The 24,304-nt window shown below is 34.9% G+C and overlaps 1 protein-coding gene across 1 annotated transcript; it reads left to right on the forward strand.

Annotated features, from left to right (window-relative positions):
• Positions 1-160: 160 nt before the first annotated feature.
• On the forward strand, positions 161-19,282 carry LOC138326499 (asparagine synthetase [glutamine-hydrolyzing]-like). Its single transcript, XM_069272598.1, has 9 exons — positions 161-1,460; positions 3,210-3,447; positions 3,886-4,056; positions 4,647-4,739; positions 5,478-5,605; positions 8,142-8,268; positions 16,434-16,788; positions 17,026-17,263; positions 17,512-19,282. Exons 1-9 carry the CDS (start codon positions 1,131-1,133, stop codon positions 17,674-17,676), a joined length of 1,845 nt encoding a protein of 614 aa, XP_069128699.1. The 5' UTR covers positions 161-1,130; the 3' UTR covers positions 17,677-19,282.
• Positions 19,283-24,304: the final 5,022 nt, after the last annotated feature.

A 24,304-nucleotide genomic window follows, 5' to 3' on the forward strand; every position in this document is an offset into this window, starting at 1 on the left:
CTGTATGCGGTGTGTTGCGTGTATGTTGTGCGAGGTGCGTGTTTTGGGAGACTGCGGTATATTCATGTTGTTTCTTCTTGTATAGTGGAACTTTTGCCCTTTTTATAGTGCTATATCACTGAAGCATGCCGCCGAAGACACCAAGCAACACACCCCACCCGGTCACATTATACTGACAACGGGCGAACCAGTCGTCCCACTCCCTTTTTGCTGAGCGCTAAGCAGGAGCAGAAACTACCACTTTTACAGACTTTGGTGTGTCTCGGCCAGGGGACAGAACCCAGAGCCTTCCTCACAGGGGCGAACGCTCAACTCAAGGCCAAAAGTGAGGCGGTGCCAAGGGAGGCATTAGGAAGGATAAAGTCAGTTAGGAAGAATAGAAAAGATAAGATCCTAAATTTAGTCGCCTTTTACGATCATGCAATAGGGACAGCAGGTACAATTCTAACGCCCTACCTGCAGGACCAATGACATACACACACAATGATAAATACAAATTAGCTCTATATCACAAATAATATTACAGTTACAGTTGAGACAAAGGGAATACATTATTACAGAATATGATATTAGGGAATCAATGGCACTTTCATTGTATTGAATAAAAATTGTCATTTATGAAAGCCCTATAGTATGACCCTTAACAGTTTCGTTCTGAAATATTCAGCTTCGGCTTTTTTTATTAATCATCCTAAAGTTCATCGTTGGTAGATTTAGTTTCTTCATTCTTTTTTGGCCATGCATATTCGTCATTCCCGCGAGTTGGTCTTCTTTGAACGGATTTTCCAATATGGCGCCACCGTATGAAAGGTACGCGTCGAATTAAAAAAAAACCTTATTTTCTATCTTTAAAGCATTAATAGTAGCAATTATTAGAAAGTTTCAAATGCATTGAAATATAATAAATCAACTTGTCTTGATCTGCTGGGAAGCTATGTTTGTTATTCCTGCCAGCTTTAATTACTTGGTGTGCATTTGTCTTCAGTTTCCTTCAATACTCTTATGAAAGTGATCCAATTGTCATTGACGCTGAAAAGAGAGTGTTCATCCCTTGTTTTCACAAGGTCAAGGCTATGCGGGTTAATATCACATAGTTATTTATAACATGCTCAATCCGAGTTTGTAGCTACATGATGGGTCGCGGGGTCAAACCTAGTGAATATTTAAACTCTGGAAACAAATTCATTGCTGGTATTGTCACCGAGAAAAGCATGTGTGGCATATGGGGAACGTTTGGTTGTGCTAGTGACGTTTTGTCGCTCTGCAAATTAGCTTTGAAAATAGCACATCGTGGACCCGATGCATTTCGACTGGAAACCATTTACCAATTTCCGTCATGCTTGCTTGGATTCCACCGCCTTGCTGGAGTGGCTGCTAATTCTGACATGCAACCTATAAGAGTACCACAACATCCTCACATCTGGCTCATCTGCGATGGAAAGATATATAACCATAGTAATGTAAATATCAATACAGAATATGCCTTACGTCTTCTGTACAGTAATTTAAAATAATTGAGCTTGACGCTTATATCAGATACTGAATCATCTTTGGAAATTTCATTTTTCCAGATAATATGTTTACAAATACAAAATATAGTTCAAAACATATTACTTGATCAGTTATTTGAAATAATAATTTTACTATATACTATTAAAGATGCTCCACAGCTTACATTTTTTCTCTATCAAAAACAGGAACAGACGATTAAGTATTTCTCTTCAGTTACAAAAGTTACTTTCTTTATACCATCACCACCTTTGGAACGATTGAGCTTCTAATTTAATTTCAAAAATAAAAATATTGAAAATAATGAATTGTATCCCGTAAAAAAATCCATGGCACTATGTCCTATATGATATGCAATACTGATCGCGCATGCAACGAAAAACAAAATAAATTAGTTAATATGTATTTTTGTGTTAATTATACATATATATACTTAATTAAACAACAATTGTTGTTCAAATGATGGGTATCGTTTAAACTATGTCGACGATGGAGCATCTTTAATATATTGGTAAAAAACATAATTGAATAAAATTTTTTTTAGAAATGTCTCTATATACTTTTCTATTAGCAGCTAAACATGAGCAACAACTGTTACACAATTGCGATATCGTATATATACATTGTATATAAAGACAAACAGTCAATGAAATACAACTTACATCGATGCTGTACAAACTCTAGGCTGTTTAAAATGAAATTAATGACAATTCCAAATTATCATGGTTTGTAAGTCAATCATAATTTTTGTTTATAATTACGATTAGTCCTCTATAATCTGATGGTGGACTATCAAAATAACACTTTTTCCTATGACTGTTTGTTGTGACCGTTATTTCTAAGACGGCTCGAACGAGAAACTCCAACCATTATGGGGTTGCAATTTAATGTCACATGGTGCAATCATTTCTACTGGTTAGACGTTGGGGAATATTTTTGTATAGACTGAAAAAATTGTACGTCGACTATTATAACGTCATAAACGAAGGACGTTTCCGCGGGAAATTTTAAAAGCGGCACAATCAAGACCAAGCTAAACTATTGGCTAAACTATCAATGCGCCTTAACTCAACACAATTTTTTTTATTGTAAAAGTAAGTAAAACCCGAAAACTAATGAGTTACTCAAATTATATTATAAGCATTATTCTCTTAGAAAAATATATTTTCTTTTTATCTATGACTTCATAAATCCAAAATATATTGAGAGTAATGCTTACATATCAGTCACTAGACTTTGGTGGCCATTATTTCTTAGAGAAAAGAGAAGAAAAAAAACGGGAAAAGATATTCCTTAATTCCTTACTTCTAATTGGGGGACCAACTTGGTTGATAGGCGACTTAATTCTTTGTCAATATAGGTTTGTGGTGGCTTCCAACCCCTGATAATAAATTGAATGGATTCTTTTCCGAGATAGCTGTAATAATTAACATCAACATGTATGTTTTTGCAATCTAATAAAACATAGAATAATTGACGTTTGATTCTGTACCAGGAAGACTCTTTATGGATACCGTGACGTAATAATTACACTGACCGTTTGTTGTTGATGTACGGCTTAACTCACCCGAAATCGTCTCCTTGGCATTATAAGGATAGTTCCAATGTCACTATTAAAATAAAAGAAGAGAGAACATATCTTAAAATGAGAAAAGGAGATCATGTCGTTCATCTTGAGTTTTATGTTATTCATTTTGTAGCTCAAAAATAAGTTTGACTTGCACTATACCACCCAATGTGACGGGGAGGCTATTATCCACCTGTACAACCGTGGTGGGATAGAGTTCGCAGCCAGACATTTGGATGGAGTGTTCGCCTTCTGTCTGTTTGATACAGAGAAGAGGAAGGTGTACCTCGGCAGGGATACGTTTGGCGTGAAACCTCTCTATCGTGTGATAAAGAAGGATGGATCTTTGTCAATCTGCTCGGAAGTCAAGGGTAAAAAATGCTCCTGTACTGTTGATACAAATATCACATCAATAACCTTTGACCCACTTCTCGCAGATTATTTGGACCAGTAAAATTTATTGTAGGACATGTTGGATTTACCCTATGCAAGCTTATTTTGGTAGGAATGGGCAGATATTGGGTTATGATATCAATTGTTTTTCTAAAAATACTACACATGAATGTGCACGTTGTTTCTGAAGATGGTTTAAGTTTTATTTTATTGACAAAATTTTATGCTTTTGCATGCATATGTCAATATATGGTGCGTTTTGTGTGTATGAGAGAGAGTATTCTAGAGAGTGTATGTACATTTTGTGAAATTGATAAAATTCTTATAAAAGATAATCATAAAGTGATAATAGTATTATTAGAATATACTTAACATGTAAAACATTTTCTGATAAAAAAATATGTAACATATTGCAGGTTTGATGGACATTGTGGCAAACACTTCCAAAGACAAGATATACCACGTGTCACCTGGTCACGTAGAAACTTACCAACTAAACAATCAATATCAAGTATCACTTGAGACAATCGAGCTATTTCACAACGTAGGTGCCGTCCCGATACACACTCCAACGGTTACATCAAGCGGTGAGGAAATCAATATAAGGTGTTCACTTGAATTAAATCCCATTCCGTTTTTGTATTTTTATTCGAAAAAATTATTTTGTATTTTATGCGTACAAATGCGTCTTCAAAGTCGTCATAATGGAATAGATAGCAATACATTTCTATTTAGAAAGTAGAACCTGTGTGATGAGGAACATCGTAAAGCATAGAAAGATTTAAACATCTTGTAAATTTTCTTTTCTATTTATATTTAAATATGCATTTTTGTCGAAACTGTGAAGATTTTAACAAAACTGAAATAAGTTTAGCACATGAGAAATATCGATGGTTTGTTTGTAGAGCCTTCATTTATTTCATCAAACTCCCATAACCACTGTTGATTTTAATTTACAACAAACTGCTTTAAAGCTCAAAGAATTCAGCTGATAAGAAATCTTAAAGAAAATTATTAAAGCAAACAAAAGTTTATTTCAATAAAATTCAAAAAGATGAACTGCAATAGACATATTTATGGCTTTACTAATAAATATTAAATTTCTTTTTAAGAACCATTGTATGCTACGTATATGTTTATATAAAATCATGGTGTTTCAAACATTTCAACGATGCAGCTAATGACACCAAGACCATCATAAGAACATTATTGGAGAGAGCGGTGAAGAAGAGGATGACTTCTGGACAACATATTGGATGTCTCCTCTCAGGTTAGCTATAGTACATGTCAAAAGACTCAAAATTTACTAGTCGACACGATTGAAACATTAATCTTCCCGACTCGGAATACAGATAATTGTCGGATGTTTTATTGTATTGTTCAGTTCTTCTTAACATGCATTGTAAATATGTTGACTTGGATTTGACCCAACTTTCCAAAGGTGATGTCATCGTAAATGGAAAGGACGCTTATCCTTCCGGAACACATTATAACAATAAACTATGGTATTTCATTTTTATTTTTTCACAGTTTTCCGCATAAATCTCTAATTTGTTTATATTTACCTATATGTTTTAGCTTAGATAATTTAGTATTATATCATTGTTTCCGTTCCAATTTGCACTGCATTTCGCCATCATTCTTATTCTATTTTCTTTGGAATTAATAGATAAATAAAAAAAAACTATTGTCAATGACTTCTTGAGCCAAAAACAACAATAAAATCGCTAAATATTAACTATTTACCTTGACCACAAGATAGGCCAGTAAGATCTCGATTTTAACAGCTATAGACATGTATGAACGCAGCTTTGAAGCTGTGGTACATAGTGAAACATTATGGTATATTGTATTGGAACTGCCATGCATGGTTTGTGATTAGTCGTAGAGATAATGCCTATTAGCAAAATACCGGAATAAACTATTTACCACTTGGCAACCGAAACTCCGAGATGTGATTTTCTTTCCATTTCTATCATAATTTTCCATCTGATTTACGGATTTACAGGTGGTCTAGATTCAAGCTTGATGACCGCACTAGTGGTTAAACAGTCGAAGGAACAAGGCCTACCCTTCCCAGTACGGACCTTCTCTGTCGGCATGGAAGCCAGTCCTGATGTGGTGGCTGCCAGAAAGGTCAGTAAATGTGTAGGATATAAGCAGCCAGAAAGGTCAGTAAATGTTTAGGATATAAGCTGCAAGAAAGGTCAGTAAATGTTAAGGATAGAAGCTACAAGAAAGGTCAGTAAATGTTTAGTATATAAGCTGCAAGAAAAGTCAGTAAATGTTAAGGATAGAAGCTACAAGAAAAGTCAGTGAATGTTTAGGATATAAGCTGCAAGAAAGGTCAGTAAATGTTAAGGATAGAAGCTACAAGAAAAGTCAGTGAATGTTTAGGATATAAGTTGCAAGAAAGGTCAGTAAATGTTAAGGATATAAGCTGCAAGAACGGTCAGTAAATGTTTAGGATATAAGCTGCAAGAAAGGTCAGTAAATCTTTAGGATACAGGCTGCAAGAAAGGTCAGTAAATGTTTAAGATATAACGTGCAAGAAAGGTCAGTATATGTTTAGGATGTAAGATGCAAGAAAGGTCAGTAAATGTTTAGGATATAGGCTGCAAGAAAGGTTAGTAAATGTTTAGAATATAAGCTGCAAGAAAGGTCAGTGAATGTTTAGGATATAAGCTGCAAGAAAGGTCAGTAAATGTTTAGGATATAAGCTGCAAGAATGGTCAGTGAACGTACATTAGAATATATATGTCACACCTTTCAAGTTTGAAACAAGTACCATAAAAATTGGTGTCACTATGATATTCATTAAAGTTCTTCGAAATGAATGAAAAAATTTCATTTATTTAAGACTTTTACTAACATGGCGGTTAGAGACACAATTTTTTCAATCGGAAATTTCAAAGGGCTACGTTGGGCAAATGAATGGTATTTAGACATGAACTAACTAAACGGTAAGTTTGTTTTCTACCAAACTTTCATTCTTTTGAAGCTGAAGTGTTGACTTGCAGTGGTTTTGAGCTACCCATTAGAGCCCTGTGGCGTGTTCATCGAAGGACACAATGGTGTCCGACCAGCGACCAGTTCAAATCTGGCTGTTGTCCGATGTTTCTGGATATCTAGTGATATTTATACGGCATGATATATATTGTATCATATACCAAATTAAAGATAAATAATCCTGCTATCGATTGAGAGTATTCCCATTGTCACATCTTATACGGTTTGTTAATAATAACATTTTTTATGAAATTGGGTAGCGTTTTATGACCGGCCGAGTTATAGACCTTGACACAGTATTACATATATATAGAGAGAAAAATGTCTATAAAGCCAAACGCCTGTGGTTTAACTAACTCAATAATTCATATTTTTTAATGATTACCTAATGACAAGGGAAGATTTTTTTCTGGTTTGGTTTTTATATTTATTGGCATACATGTATTTGCAGATCAATCCATGACTAGATGGTAAATATTTTCAAATTTGATCTCTCAACAAATGAAAAGAAGTTTTATTTCGAGTCCTAAACAACCCGAGCTGTATTTTCTTAGATGTCCATTATGATTCCTAATTTTGAAGTTTTGCAAACCGAAGCTTCTGTTGATAATAAAAAAATACTTATATTTTAATACATGTGACAATTGAATTGTTTGACCAAAGCGTGGCGGTGAAATTCTTACTGTTATTGTTACATTTTCGGAAGTATATAAATAATGTCACATTAAGTAAATAATGAATACATCTATAATTAAAGAGAATTGCTTAACAACTGTTAACATATTATCCCCAAGCACGCACATAATATGTGTATGCAATACTGTAAATCATAATTATGCTGTAATGATCTTTATTTTTTTATTTATAACTTTCTCGAAATGAACAGTTAGCTTCATGCAATATCAACTTCCTGGGTACACCTCTTGCTTTTCCTTTTTGCTCATGTTTTTTCAAGTCTCATAAATAATTCAAGTCTTTAAGTGACTTCTATAAAATGCCATTGGGATATTACGATGTGTATTTTATGTCCAGTTTGTTTCATTTATGAAAGTATTTTCTCTTCAAATTTATATTATTGAAGACCCTCCACCACCGATAGAGCAATAAATGTATATGTATATCTAATCAACCCTAAAGATAACATAAAATAATTATTTTTGCTTTTGGTGCATGCACAGTCAGTACTTATTCCATATAGGACATAGTGCCACGGAATTTTTCGGGATGCAATTAATTATTTTCAATATTTTTATCTTAAAATGAAATAAGAAGCTCAAACTTTTCAATGGTGGTAATGGTGTAAAGTAAGTAACTTTTGTAACTGAAGAAAATACCGAATCGTCTGCTCCTGTATTTGATAGTGGAAAAATACCATTTGTCAGCGGTGGAGCATCTTTAAGATAAACATTGTTATTGAACATTTCGAGCATTTTACTTTTTCTCTCTTTTTTCTTCTTCTTTGTAATCCTTGAATATTATAAGACTAGATATTTAAGTGACATGCAAGTTTCGATAATTTTCTGATTAAATCATGTTTTCTACTAGAATTCAATGAAGATTTATAAAATATATACCAAAACGTTGATTTGTTGTTTTGAAAACACACTCTTTGTAACTAATACTCAACATTTTGTTTTTGAAAAATTAATGAAAATCAATACAGGTTGCAAAATATCTTAATACGGAGCATCATGAGATCTTGTTTACGGCTGAGGAGGCAACAGCCGCCATTGAAAACGTCATCTATTACGTGGAATCCTACGATGACGTCACCATTCGTGGATCAATTGGTATGCAATAACGCTTCTGTATGAAACTAAAATACACCTTGATAATAACTTTAATTATATATTTTCACAAAAAAAGCGAACACGAATTATATATTCACAGTTTTCAAAACGGCTTTTTCGTTATGTACTGTCTATTTCATGAGGTTAAATATACTTATCAGCTCTCGGTCGTAAATTAATGCTTTCGAGAAGATTTTTTCTAATTAAAGAAGACGAAAACTAACGTATACGCGGAAGTAAAGTGTTTGATACTACTTGTTGATGTCGTGTTTGAGTCATAAGGATGCACCTTCTTTGTAAATATTTTGTTTGATTCATAGGGATGTAACTTCTATGTAAATGTCGTGTTTGATTCATAGGGATGTACCTTCTATGTAAATGTCGTGTTTGATTCATAGGGATGTACCTTCTATGTAAATGTCGTGTTTGATTCATAGGGATGTACCTTCTATGTAAATGTCGTGTTTGATTCATAGGGATGTACCTTCTATGTAAATGTCGTGTTTGATTCATAGGGATGTACCTTCTATGTAAATGTCGTGTTTGATTCATAGGGATGTACCTTCTATGTAAATGTCGTGTTTGATTCATAGGGATGTACCTTCTATGTAAATGTCGTGTTTGATTCATAGGGATGTACCTTCTATGTAAATGTCGTGTTTGATTCATAGGGATGTACCTTCTATGTAAATGTGTTTGATCATAGGGATGTACCTTCTGTATGTCGTTTTGATTCATGGGATGTACTTCTATGTAAATGTCGTGTTTGATCATAGGGATGTACCTTCTATGTAAATGTCGTGTTTGATTCATAGGGATGTACCTTCTATGTAAATGTCGTGTTTGATTCATAGGGATGTACCTTCTATGTAAATGTCGTGTTTGATTCATAGGGATGTACCTTCTATGTAAATGTCGTGTTTGATTCATAGGGATGTACCTTCTATGTAAATGTCGTGTTTGATTCATAGGGATGTGCCTTCTATGTAAATGTCGTGTTTGATTCATAGGGATGTACCTTCTTTGTATTTTTTTTTTGTTGATTCATAGGGATGTAACTTCTATGTAAATGTCGTGTTCGATCCATAGGGATGTACCTTCTATGTAAATGTCGTGTTTGATTCATAGGGATGTACCTTCTATGTAAATGTCGTGTTTGATTCATAGGGATGTACCTTCTATGTAAATGTCGTGTTTGATTCATAGGGATGTACCTTCTATGTAAATGTCATGTTTGATTCATAGGGATGTACCTTCTATGTAAATGTCATGTTTGATTCATAGGGATGTACCTTCTATGTAAATGTCATGTTTGATTCATAGGGATGTAACCTTCTATGTGTCATGTTTGATTCATATGATTGTACCTTCTATGTAAATGTCGTGTTTGATTCATAGGGATGTACCTTCTATGTAAATGTCGTGTTTGATTCATAGGGATGTACCTTCTATGTAAATGTCGTGTTTGATTCATAGGGGATGTACCTTCTATGTAAATGTCTCTTTGTAAATGTCGTGTTTGATTCATAGGGATGTACCTTCTATGTAAATGTCGTGTTTGATTCATAGGGATGTACCTTCTATGTAAATGTCGTGTTTGATTCATAGGGATGTACCTTCTATGTAAATGTCGTGTTTGAATCATAGGGATGTACCTTCTATGTAAATGTCGTGTTTGATTCATAGGGATGTACCTTCTATGTAAATGTCGTGTTTGATTCATAGGGATGTACCTTCTATGTAAATGTCGTGTTTGATTCATAGGGATGTACCTTCTATGTAAATGTCGTGTTTGATTCATAGGGATGTACCTTCTATGTAAATGTCGTGTTTGATTCATAGGGATGTACCTTCTATGTAAATGTCGTGTTCGAATCATAGGGATGTACCTTCTATGTAAATGTCGTGTTCGATCCATAGAGATGTACCTTCTATGTAAATGTCGTGTTTGAATCATAGGGATGTACCTTCTATGTAAATGTCGTGTTCGATCCATAGGGATGTACCTTCTATGTAAATGTCGTGTTTGATTCATAGGGATGTACCTTCTATGTAAATGTCGTGTTTGATTCATAGGGATGTACCTTCTATGTAAATGTCGTGTTTGATTCATAGGGATGTATCTGAATTCTATGTCAAATGTCGTGTTTGATTCATAGGGATGTACCTTCTATGTAAATGTCGTGTTTGATTCATAGGGATGTACCTTCTATGTAAATGTCGTGTTTGATTCATAGGGATGTACCTTCTATGTAAATGTCGTGTTTGATTCATAGGGATGTACCTTCTATGTAAATGTCGTGTTTGATTCATAGGGATGTACCTTCTATGTAAATGTCGTGTTTGATTCATAGGGATGTACCTTCTATGTAAATGTCGTGTTTGATTCATAGGGATGTACCTTCTATGTAAATGTCGTGTTTGATTCATAGGGATGTACCTTCTATGTAAATGTCGTTTGATTCATAGGGATGTACCTTCTATGTAAATGTCGTGTTGATTCATAGGATGTACCTTCTATGTAAATGTCGTGTTTGATTCATAGGGATGTACCTTCTATGTAAATGTCGTGTTTGATTCATAGGGATGTACCTTCTATGTAAATGTCGTGTTTGATTCATAGGGATGTACCTTCTATGTAAATGTCGTGTTTGATTCATAGGGATGTACCTTCTATGTAAATGTCGTGTTTGATTCATAGGGATGTACCTTCTATGTAAATGTCGTGTTTGATTCATAGGGATGTACCTTCTATGTAAATGTCGTGTTTGATTCATAGGGATGTACCTTCTATGTAAATGTCGTGTTTGATTCATAGGGATGTACCTTCTATGTAAATGTCGTGTTTGATTCATAGGGATGTACCTTCTATGTAAATGTCGTGTTTGATTCATAGGGATGTACCTTCTATGTAAATGTCGTGTTTGATTCATAGGGATGTACCTTCTATGTAAATGTCGTGTTTGATTCATAGGGATGTACCTTCTATGTAAATGTCGTGTTTGATTCATAGGGATGTACCTTCTATGTAAATGTCGTGTTTGATTCATAGAGATGTACCTTCTATGTAAATGTCGTGTTTGATTCATAGGGATGTACCTTCTATGTAAATGTCGTGTTTGATTCATAGGGATGTACCTTCTATGTAAATGTCGTGTTTGATTCATAGGGATGTACCTTCTATGTAAATGTCGTGTTTGATTCATAGGGATGTACCTTCTATGTAAATGTCGTGTTTGATTCATAGGGATGTACCTTCTATGTAAATGTCGTGTTTGATTCATAGGGATGTACCTTCTATGTAAATGTCGTGTTTGATTCATAGGGATGTACCTTCTATGTAAATGTCGTGTTTGATTCATAGGGATGTACCTTCTATGTAAATGTCGTGTTTGATTCATAGGGATGTACCTTCTATGTAAATGTCGTGTTTGATTCATAGGGATGTACCTTCTATGTAAATGTCGTGTTTGATTCATAGGGATGTACCTTCTATGTAAATGTCGTGTTTGATTCATAGGGATGTACCTTCTATGTAAATGTCGTGTTTGATTCATAGGGATGTACCTTCTATGTAAATGTCATGTTTGATTCATAAGGATGTTCCTTCTATGTAAATGTCGTGTTTGATTCATAGGGATGTACTATCTTTGTAAATGTCGTGTTTGATCCATAGGGATGTACCTTCTATGTAAATGTCGTGTTTGATTCATAGGGATGTACCTTCTATGTAAATGTCGTGTTTGATTCATAGGGATGTACCTTCTATGTAAATGTCGTGTTTGATTCATAGGGATGTACCTTCTATGTAAATGTCGTGTTTGATTCATAGGGATGTACCTTCTATGTAAATGTCGTGTTTGATTCATAGGGATGTACCTTCTATGTAAATGTCGTGTTTGATTCATAGGGATGTACCTTCTATGTAAATGTCGTGTTTGATTCATAGGGATGTACCTTCTATGTAAATGTCGTGTTTGATTCATAGGGATGTACCTTCTATGTAAATGTCGTGTTTGATTCATAGGGATGTACCTTCTATGTAAATGTCGTGTTTGATTCATAGGGATGTACCTTCTATGTAAATGTCGTGTTTGATTCATAGGGATGTACCTTCTATGTAAATGTCGTGTTTGATTCATAGGGATGTACCTTCTATGTAAATGTCGTGTTTGATTCATAGGGATGTACCTTCTATGTAAATGTCGTGTTTGATTCATAGGGATGTACCTTCTATGTAAATGTCGTGTTTGATTCATAGGGATGTACCTTCTATGTAAATGTCGTGTTTGATTCATAGGGATGTACCTTCTATGTAAATGTCGTGTTTGATTCATAGGGATGTACCTTCTATGTAAATGTCGTGTTTGATTCATAGGGATGTACCTTCTATGTAAATGTCGTGTTTGATTCATAGGGATGTACCTTCTATGTAAATGTCGTGTTTGATTCATAGGGATGTACCTTCTATGTAAATGTCGTGTTTGATTCATAGGGATGTAACTTCTATGTAAATGTCGTGTTTGATCCATAGGGATGTACCTTCTATGTAAATGTCGTGTTTGATTCATAGGGATGTACCTTCTATGTAAATGTCGTGTTTGATTCATAGGGATGTACCTTCTATGTAAATGTCTGTTGTGGTTGATTCATAGGGATGTACCTTCTATGTAAATGTCGTGTTTGATTCATAGGGATGTACCTTCTATGTAAATGTCGTGTTTGATTCATAGGGATGTACCTTCTATGTAAATGTCGTGTTTGATTCATAGGGATGTACCTTCTATGTAAATGTCGTGTTTGATTCATAGGGATGTACCTTCTTTGTATTTTTTTGTTGTTGATTCATAGGGATGTAACTTCTATGTAAATGTCGTGTTCGATCCATAGGGATGTACCTTCTATGTAAATGTCGTTTGATTCATGATTACCTTCTATGTAAATGTCGTGTTTGATTCATAGGGATGTACCTTCTATGTAAATGTCGTGTTTGATTCATAGGGATGTACCTTCTATGTAAATGTCGTGTTTGATTCATAGGGATGTACCTTCTATGTAAATGTCGTGTTTGATTCATAGGGATGTACCTTCTATGTAAATGTCGTGTTTGATTCATAGGGATGTACCTTCTATGTAAATGTCGTGTTTGATTCATAGGGATGTACCTTCTATGTAAATGTCGTGTTTGATTCATAGGGATGTACCTTCTATGTAAATGTCGTGTTTGATTCATAGGGATGTACCTTCTATGTAAATGTCGTGTTTGATTCATAGGGATGTACCTTCTATGTAAATGTCGTGTTTGATTCATAGGGATGTACCTTCTATGTAAATGTCGTGTTTGATTCATAGGGATGTACCTTCTATGTAAATGTGTCGTGTTTGATTCATAGTTAGGGATGTACCTTCTATGTAAATGTCGTGTTTGATTCATAGGGATGTACCTTCTATGTAAATGTCGTGTTTGATTCATAGGGATGTACCTTCTATGTAAATGTCGTGTTTGATTCATAGGGATGTACCTTCTATGTAAATGTCGTGTTTGATTCATAGGGATGTACCTTCTATGTAAATGTCGTGTTTGATTCATAGGGATGTACCTTCTATGTAAATGTCGTGTTTGATTCATAGGGATGTACCTTCTATGTAAATGTCGTGTTTGATTCATAGGGATGTACCTTCTATGTAAATGTCGTGTTTGATTCATAGGGATGTACCTTCTATGTAAATGTCGTGTTTGATTCATAGGGATGTACCTTCTATGTAAATGTCGTGTTTGATTCATAGGATGTACTTCTTGTAATGTTGTTGATTCATAGGGATGTACTTCTATGTAAATGTCGTGTTTGATTCATAGGGATGTACCTTCTATGTAAATGTCGTGTTTGATTCATAGGGATGTGCCTTCTATGTAAATGTCGTGTTTGATCCATAGGGATGTACCTTCTTTGTAAATATTTTGTTTGATTCATAGGGATGTAACTTCTATGTAAATGTCGTGTTTGATTCATAGGGATGTACCTTCTATGTAAATGTCGTGTTTGATTCATAGGGATGTACCTTCTATGTAAATGTCGTGTTTGATTCATAGGGATGTACCTTCTATGTAAATGTCGTGTTTGATTCATAGGGATGTACCTTCTTTGTAAATTTTTTGTTTGATTCATAGGGATGTAACTTCTATGTAAATGTCGTGTTTGATTCATAGGGATGTACCTTCTATGTAAATGTCGTGTTTGATCCATAGGGATGTACCTTCTTTGTAAATGTCGTGTTTGATTCATAGGGATGTACCTTCTATGTAAATGTCGTGTTTGATTCATAGGGATGTACCTTCTATGTAAATGTCGTGTTTGATTCATAGGGATGTACCTTCTATGTAAATGTCGTGTTTGATTCATAGGGATGTACCTTCTATGTAAATGTCGTGTTTGATTCATAGGGATGTACCTTCTATGTAAATGTCGTGTTTGATTCATAGGGATGTACCTTCTTTGTAAATTTTGTTGTTGATTCATAGGGATGTAACTTCTATGTAAATGTCGTGTTTGATTCATAGGGATGTACCTTCTATGTAAATGTCGTGTTTGATTCATAGGGATGTACCTTCTATGTAAATGTCGTGTTTGATTCATAGGGATGTACCTTCTATGTAAATGTCGTGTTTGATTCATAGGGATGTACCTTCTATGTAAATGTCGTGTTTGATTCATAGGGATGTACCTTCTATGTAAATGTCGTGTTTGATTCATAGGGATGTACCTTCTATGTAAATGTCGTGTTTGATTCATAGGGATGTGCCTTCTATGTAAATGTCGTGTTTGATTCATAGGGATGTACCTTCTTTGTATTTTTTTTTTGTTGATTCATAGGGATGTACCTTCTATGTAAATGTCGTGTTTGATTCATAGGGATGTACCTTCTATGTAAATGTATTGTTTGATTCATAGGGATGTACCTTCTATGTAAATGTCGTGTTTGATTCATAGGGATGTACCTTCTATGTAAATGTCATGTTTGATTCATAGGGATGTACCTTCTATGTAAATGTCGTGTTTGATTCATAGGGATGTACCTTCTATGTAAATGTCGTGTTTGATTCATAGGGATGTACCTTCTATGTAAATGTCGTGTTTGATTCATAGGGATGTACCTTCTATGTAAATGTCGTGTTTGATTCATAGGGATGTACCTTCTATGTAAATGTCGTGTTTGATTCATAGGGATGTACCTTCTATGTAAATGTCGTGTTTGATTCATAGGGATGTAACTTCTATGTAAATGTCGTGTTTGAATCATAGGGATGTACCTTCTATGTAAATGTCGTGTTTGATTCATAGGGATGTACCTTCTATGTAAATGTCGTGTTTGATTCATAGGGATGTACCTTCTATGTAAATGTCGTGTTTGATCCATAGGGATGTACTTCTATGTAAATTAAGATGTCGTGTTTGATTCATAGGGATGTACCTTCTATGTAAATGTCGTGTTTGATTCATAGGGATGTACCTTCTATGTAAATGTCGTGTTTTGATTCATAGGGATGTACCTTCTATGTAAATGTCGTGTTTGATTCCATAGGGATGTACCTTCTATGTAAATGTCGTGTTTGATTCATAGGGATGTACCTTCTATGTAAATGTCGTGTTTGATTCATAGGGATGTAACTTCTATGTAAATGTCGTGTTTGATTCATAGGGATTGTGCCTTCTATGTAAATGTCGTGTTTGATTCCTAGGGATGTACCTTCTATGTAAATGTCGTGTTTGATTCATAGGGATGTACCTTCTATGTAAATGTCGTGTTCGATTCATAGGGATGTACCTTCTATGTAAATGTCGTGTTTGATTCCTAGGGATGTACCTTCTATGTAAATGTCGTGTTTGATTCCTAGGGATGTACCTTCTATGTAAATGTCGTGTTTGATTCATAGGGATGTACCTTCTATGTAAATGTCGTGTTTGATTCATAGATGTACCTTCTATGTAAATGTCGTGTTTGATTCCTAGGGATGTACCTTCTATGTAAATGTCGTGTTTGATTCATAGGGATGTACCTTCTATGTAAATGTCGTGTTTGATTACTAGGGATGTTCCTTCTATGTAAATGTCGTGTTTGATTACTAGGGATGTTCCTTCTATGTAAATGTCGTGTTTGATTCATAGGGATGTACCTTCTTTGCAAATACGTGAAGGAGAAGACGGACACCACGCTAATCTTATCTGGAGAAGGAGCAGACGAGATCCTACAGGGGTATAAGTACTTCCACGAAGTGCCCTCTCCCGAGGCTGGTGACAAGGAAAGCAGGCGTCTCTGTAAAGACCTCAGCATGTTTGACATTCAGAGATTGGATAGAATATCGGCTTTGTCTGGAGAAGGAGCAGACGAGATCCTACAGGGGTATAAGTACTTCCACGAAGTGCCCTCTCCCGAGGCTGGTGACAAGGAAAGCAGGCGTCTCTGTAAAGACCTCAGCATGTTTGACATTCAGAGATTGGATAGAATATCGGCTTTGTTTGGGTATGCCAATTTATCACATTTTATACATTTAGATACAGATGTGAAATTAACTTTTTGTTTAATCCTGTAACGAGGTCAGAGATTTGATGTCATGATTCCATGAAACAGATAGAAATAGTTTTACACTGTCCGTTTCATTGTCTGTTACATCAGAGAAAAGTAATTTTCAATTACGTATCCTTAAAAGTTTGTTGTTTAAAATAAATATTTTATAAATACTGTTGTGTTATATTCCAGACTGGAAGTACGTCTGCCCTATCTCGACCACTGTTTCACCGGCTACTACCTTTCTCTTGATCCCGCTCTCAGAGTTCCACAGAACGGCATTGAAAAACACTTTATGCGGTCTGTCATTGAGGGCACTAAGCTGATACCGAGAGAAATTGTATGGAGAAGAAAACAACCTTTTAATGAATGCCTGACCATAAATACCAGAACTTTAGATGAAATCATTGAGGAGTTCGCAGGAGAAAAAGTATGTTGTTTGATCATTTTTTGTTTTAGGTTTGGTTTTAATCAAAATTTCTCACTTCCCATTTGAGAAGAATGAAATGAGCATGCTAGAATATATGCTCTGCCGAATAAAGAATTAATCCGTTTTATATCACTGATCGAGGAAATTTTTGTTTGATATCCATAATACGTTTGCATTGATTGCGTATGGTGATTTTGTAATGATGGGGATTCGTGTTTCTTTTTATTTTTTTTTTTTATTTTTTACAGATTAGCGACTCGGACTTTGATCAATGTAAACAACACTATCCTCACAACCCTCCTTTCAACAAGGAGTCGCAGTACTACCGACAGGTCTTTGAGAGGTTCTACCCGGGGCAGGATCACCTCACTCCCTACTACTGGGTACCCAATTGGGCATTTGAAGATTTTTAAGTTGACATGTTTGTAAAGATTCCAATAAGCAATCTTTAAGTTTGGTAATAAAAAACCTAATCAATATGAAATAATAATAATATATCAAGTTCAAAATCAAACATATTTACGAAACTTCTCCATCGGCGTGATTAAGGTTATTCTGTCTGTATTGTTCTTTTATCTTTTATACAGAAAAAAATGTGATGTGGTATATAGTAAGTGTGTTATACTGGTGCAGTGTAATATGATTTGCCGTGCAGGTAGGGCGTTAGTACGTGCTGCCTCTATTGCATTAAAAGGCGACTCAGTTTAACATCTTATCTTTTCTCATCTTCCTAACTAACTTTCTTTTCACTAACGTCTCTCTTGACACCGCCTCTGTTGAGCGCTCGCCCCTGTTAGGTAGGCTCTGGGTTTCTGTCGGCTAGCCGAGACACGCAATCGTCCATAAAGGTGGTATTTTTTTCTCCTGCTTAGCGCTCAACATACCTACAGTTGGATAACTGGTTCGTCCGGAGGGCTGAAGTTGGTTCTTGTTCCTAGTTCCATTTTATAAACGGAAATAGGAACTAGACCCGCTTCTCGGTCTGGTTCCTAACGGATATCGGGTCTGGTTCCTAGTTCCGTTTTTAAACGGAAATAGGAACTCGCAACCAACTTCAGCCCTCCGGCTCGCCTGTTGTCAGTATAATGTGACCTGTTGGTTGCTTGGTGTCGTTGGCAGCATGCTTCAGTGATATGGCACAATGAAAAGGATGAGTGTTCCACTATAAATGAGACCAACACGATTTTATCGCAGTCTCCCAAAACATGATATCACATCCACGTAAATGTTATAAATAAACCAAAACAAACTAATTTTACATCTGTTCATTCATACATATTTGATTATTTCCATTCACTGAAGTGTTGTTTAAGTTAAATTGTTTCCAATACACTACGATATTCCAATTCGATATCTTTTAGTAACAAGTGCAAATTACCAACATATAATATCAAATGTTTAGATTTATTTAAAGTAAATCAAATGAAAGTAATTAAGTGCAAAGTAAATGATATTTCTGAGGTTTTGCTTTTCCTGTCGTAAAAGTGAATGGATTTCCCAACATCAGAAGTCACGTTGGTCCAATCCCGCCATACTCCTTCCTCCTTTCCCAAAGCCTTCTTTATCGAAGACACACGAGATCATTATACCACCATCGGGTCCCTGAGTATTTTGCAGGGAGGAGGTGCTGGGTCAGGTCTATAGCAGGAGAGGAGAAAATGTATTGACACATTTCGCTAATTTTTGTATCCGCAAATACGTTGAAATTCACGAAGATGCGAACTATAAAGTGGTTTACAGTAAGAACATTATTTAGTTATCAGGTAAAACAAGATTGTGTTCATAAACCAGCGACATAACAACAATGAATTTATTAGTTAATATCAAATCAATAAATAGATCATACATGGAATATGATAACACTTGAGCAATTTATTCCTTTCCGGAAATGTCTAGTTAGCATAAGAAAATATGTTTTCGAAAAGGTATAGTTAAACAACCATCGTGTTAGCGAAAAATACAGTTTGTATTGTTCTTCCATTCCACATCTCATTCTTTTAATAAAGATGGCGAAAACATCGAATGCATTTCTTGACATTTGACGATATGAATATACTTGCATGATAGTTCATTAAGATGATCTTATGTTTTGAGTATATATGGCTTTCCACAGCACAAATTAATATTTATTATAGGATACACATTATTATAACGGATGTCAGTAAGTAAAGCTTTAGTCGCAACGACAAGTATCAACACACGTCGAACCATGCCGACATTTCCTACAAAGGTCTGCACGGTGAGGGGCCTTCCGATTTACGTGCTGTCTGTGAAAGTTTTCTTTTTCGTTACATTCACCATTGACTCTGCATTTCGCTATAGGCAGTGCACACAAAGGACAGTGTATGCTCTGTACTAGAAACGGGTTGCATGCCTTCCCGCACCGCTTACATTCTTGTTTGAAGTATATCTACATGAAAAAAACATTAAGTAATGAGAGGGACTGACATTTTAAACATTTAAGATATTTTTGCTAAAGCGGTCTATTCATTGTGATTTCTATAGAAGAGACATGCTATTTAAAATTCAACAAAAGGAATTTAACGTTTTAACTTCTCATGTGTTTTGTTAACATGGCCGCTTCCAAATAAAAAATATTGTTTTAGTAAAAATTACTTTTATTCCTCACAATCGGATTACAATCCGCGAGTAATATAGCATGTTTATTATTGGTAGTGCAAAGATCAACATTGATTACATATTAATGCGTACAGATTACTTAACATGCAATAAGGTAATAAATATATACCTTTGTTGTGCCCTTGATGCAATACACATGGGCGCTTTCCCAGTACCGTCGACATTTCCAACATCGAAAGAACCCATATTTCCACTCAAGTGGGTGTCTTTCTCGCCTTTCTCTTCGTTCTCTTTGTCTTTTTCCTTTATCCATTCCTCTTATTAATAGTAGAGAGTAAAATAACTGCAAGTGTTTATCTTTTCCACTAACTCTATGTATACTTTAGTTTGGCTTCCCACACAGGTTTAACTTCCCTGTTGTGTTTTCGCAAATAAGCAGACGTGTTATTTATATATCTCATTTAAATAGATGAAAATAAAACAATGAGCAATTAAGTCGAAAAATATTAGAGTTAGTTCCCTTCGTTTCATTACAATCTGGAAAATATATTAACAAATTAAACACAAACAGATATAAATAAATAAATAAATAAATAAATAAAATCCTTGCAACAGATTCGACTTCACAAAATTGTTTCATTATCTCAGAGACTGTTTTTTCATCAAAATAAAAATAAAAAATAAGAATGGCATTACCTTCGGTTTTCCTGTAACAAAATGTAATTTTGACGAGCGCAAAACAGGATTTGTTTCATATGCATATCATAACTTATCATAAACTTTAAAAAGCTTTGAAGATACGAAGTTTTACAAATATGAATTGTGGTCTTAAAATACCACTGTGAGGTGCTGTCAAACTACAATGTAGTATGCTCGTCGCGGATGAATGCATCACAATTAATTGATTTATTCATTCCTGTATTTCGCTGTGTACTTACCCCGCTCAGGGCGTACTGCTATTACACAGCTTAACATTACTAACGGCAGTCAACATTTTCATTGCTAATAAAATCTAAGTAAATGTGATATTGACAGAAAGATCTAACTACATTTTCTGATCATCTGGACTCATGAATTAGTGTATCGCCCTGGTCTGTTCGATAAAACCTGACGAGATTGCACAATGCACCGACAGCCGATCTGATTACCGACTACCATACATAAAGGACTATCTGTTCAATAAGATTGTTGAATTTTGAATGTCTGCTGAATGTAACGAATATTGAGCATTTGAAAACTTATCCTTGATAGTAAAATGTTTATTTCTAAACAAAATGATATTAAAATCCAATGATAATGTATTTCTGTAAGTATTGAATAATGGCGATGCCATTTGTCTATGGACATTAAACATCAAACTTCATATTTGACATTGCTTTACATCGACAGTACTTCGAGCATTTATAACATTTGCGGCATGCGTTTGGTGTCTAAGTGTTCAATCAGAAAACCGATATACAATTATCCATATCTAGTCAGGAAACCTAAGTGCACAGAGGTCTGAATGGTGGGGCTTCCTCGGATCTACATGGTGTACAGCGTAATCATCATCACATTCACCATTTCCCCTGCATTCCTCCTTAGGAAGCCCACATGATGGACATTGTATGTTATGTACGTTGTAGGGGTTGCATGCCGACCTGCATTGCTGGCATTGTTGTTTGAAATATACATGCAGAGAAAACACATTCTGTCAGGTAACTAATTACTTAAATATATGAAGAAGCTGTCATTTTCATTTCATTATATTTGATAAGCTTTTTGTGTTAAATAGTGTTATTTCACCCTTTTTTTATTCAGATATTCACTTTTAAAAAGGAAGGGAGCAAAATTAATAAAAAGAGCTGTTGTAAAAATGACGACCTCGAAGAATACATTAGCTGTTTAGCGCTATTTGTTTGTCGCCAATCTCTCTAGAATCTTCATATTTCAAAGATCAAAATTGATCATCTTATTATAATCATATGTTATATATATGATCTTACAAGAGTGTTCATTTCATATGAGGTTTTATGAAACGAGTCTAAGAAATTTTTATTTTTCCGAGACTTGGCGAGCTTCATAAAATCTCATATGTAATTAACACAAATTTAAGATACTTTTTATCACATAACTTCAAATATCTAGATAACAAAGAATTTCACGTCAAAATGTATTCCGAAAATTCAGCAAAGGCCGCATTTTGTCCCGCCGTCCTCGTAATCTTGACGTCACGTCATTTTTCCTGACGTCATTTTATTGTTTCTGTCTGACGTCACAATGAATTTCCAGCCAATGAAAATCGCTCCAGGTCATATTACACTAACTAGTCACATACGCAAAGTTATTACATGGGCGAAATCACTGAATATCAGGCGGATAATGTGATTAAAACAGTAATTAAGAAACACAGTCAAGGGACAAACGTATTCGTCAATGTCATTATTTGCGTGTATTTCATGTATTTTCCCGTTTAATCGTCATTGTTTTATTTTATTTTCTTTATTTAAGTATTGTTGTGAAATCGTTCACTCAGATGATGAATTACGTGTCGCTTACTTTGACAAAATTTTAACAAATTATGTTGTTCATATTAATAATGATGAGCCCAGCATTTTAGATTACTTTTTGGTAAGTATAAAGAGGAGAGTGGAGGTAAGAGTTAAACACTTATTTCACAAAATGGAGGTAAAAGACTATTATGAAAATGCTATCATAGAAATTGGCGATTGACTTTCTTTCTGTGCACAAAAGTTCATCAAACTGAACAATTGAACTGAAAAATAAACAAAAAATGACTGATTAGATAAACGTCCATAAAATGTATAGTGAAAACAAAAACAGTTAGGAATACTTGTGTCCCTTGACTCTACCTTTTTTGTGCCCTCGACACAGTATACATGTATGAGCGCTCTCCCACCTCCTCCGACACGACCAACATTTAAAGAACCCATATTTTCGCTCAAGAGGAGGTATTTCTCGTCTTCGTCCTCTTCTTCTTTGTCCTTTACCCATTCCTCTAACCAATACAGACTTCAATGTAAACGTTGTTTGTGTATCTGTCTTTGCCCCCTGATGTAAGTCAAAGTTTACAGTATGACTTTACAGACAGGTAGGTACAGACTGTACTTCCAAATTAACTTCCTTCTTATATTTTCTTTAACATGGCATGTACTATTTTTGGCTCACAATTCACGATGTCTACGTAAACCAATAGACGATTAGGTCATTAGCTAGAGTTATCTTAAAGTATTTGTTATTCTTCTGTCGTTGTTTGTTTGATTTTTTTTGTTATGCAGTTCATCGACAACTAAGGTCATTAAGGGCGAACTATCATTTTAAAAATTTAGAAATAGAATTGGCAATATTCAAAAATAATATTAGTGATAAAATTAAAACCATTGAAATAAAAAATATGGTCGTTAGCACTTAAATGAATTGAGGTAGCGTAGGGAGAAGAATTTTTTGAAATCTATTTTGGGTACTTTCCGTACTAAATCCTTAGGCACTACAGGGTGGGGTTTCTAGCAATAGCGTTATCTTAAGTCATTGAATAAAAAAAATCGAAATACTTGTAGTTACATGGTTTATTCTAGTCTATAAACTTGTCTTATATAAAGAATTTTCAATAATTTTTATTTATCATTTTCGATATGAGTTTCAGGTAGCTTTTATCATCCGCCTCACTTTTCATCTTGAGGTAAGTGTTTGGGTCGTGTGGTGAAGACTAGATTCTTTTCCGCTGGTCGAGTTATCTCGTTGTTTATCTCCAAGGAAACGAATCTAGAGCAAACTAAAAACGACGTAATTTGACAACCAAACTTTGAATTCACGGCATTTTTGTTTACGACAAATGACATGATGTTACAACTGAGGCAATCCTGTTGTAGATTTTCCTTCATAGGCACTATGATTTCATATATTTTGTTTACAAGTGAAAAAAAGAGAGTTTGGTTTGATTAGTTTTAACGTCCTATGAACACCAAAGGACATTTATGGACGTGTCAGATTTAGATGGGTGAAAGAAAGCTGGAGTACCCAGAGAACAATCACCACCTGTGATTAGTACCTGACATCTGTTCAACAAGGGATTCAAACTCGCGTCCCAGAGGTGGAAGGGCATACATTAACCACTCCTACGAGTGATAAACGTATCGATAATTCGATGATGGAAAATGTATCGATCTCTTCGGATGAATTTTGGTGTAGCTTGTAAAGCATATCTATAGTGATAATTTATGCTAAACATGTCACAGCTAGATAAAACGATGACCCCAGGGACCCGTCACAATTCAAATCGTTCAAATTAACCCATAATTGAGTAATTTAATAATTTCAGTTTAGCAATTTTTTTTCTATAGCCAATGTCTTATCGTGTTAGTGGTATAGACGGCCCCAATGATTGATAATTAAGATATAGTTTAGTTATTCTTGCTCACTTTAATTAATTATGGACTTACAAAAAATATTTCGTCAACTATC

Source organism: Argopecten irradians, chromosome 6 (assembly GCF_041381155.1).
Source record: "Argopecten irradians isolate NY chromosome 6, Ai_NY, whole genome shotgun sequence".
Classification (NCBI taxonomy): domain Eukaryota; kingdom Metazoa; phylum Mollusca; class Bivalvia; order Pectinida; family Pectinidae; genus Argopecten; species Argopecten irradians.

What these genes read in the sequence shown, in the direction of transcription:
- LOC138326499 (XM_069272598.1), top strand. Translation starts at nt 1,131, where the DNA reads ATGATGGGTCGCGGGGTCAAACCTAGTGAATATTTAAACTCTGGAAAC. An exon ending in ATGTGGTGGCTGCCAGAAAG is followed by an intron (nt 5,606 to 8,141) that starts GTCAGTAAATGT and finishes AAATCAATACAG; the next exon opens with GTTGCAAAATATCTTAATAC. An exon ending in CACCATTCGTGGATCAATTG is followed by an intron (nt 8,269 to 16,433) that starts GTATGCAATAAC and finishes TTTGATTCATAG; the next exon opens with GGATGTACCTTCTTTGCAAA.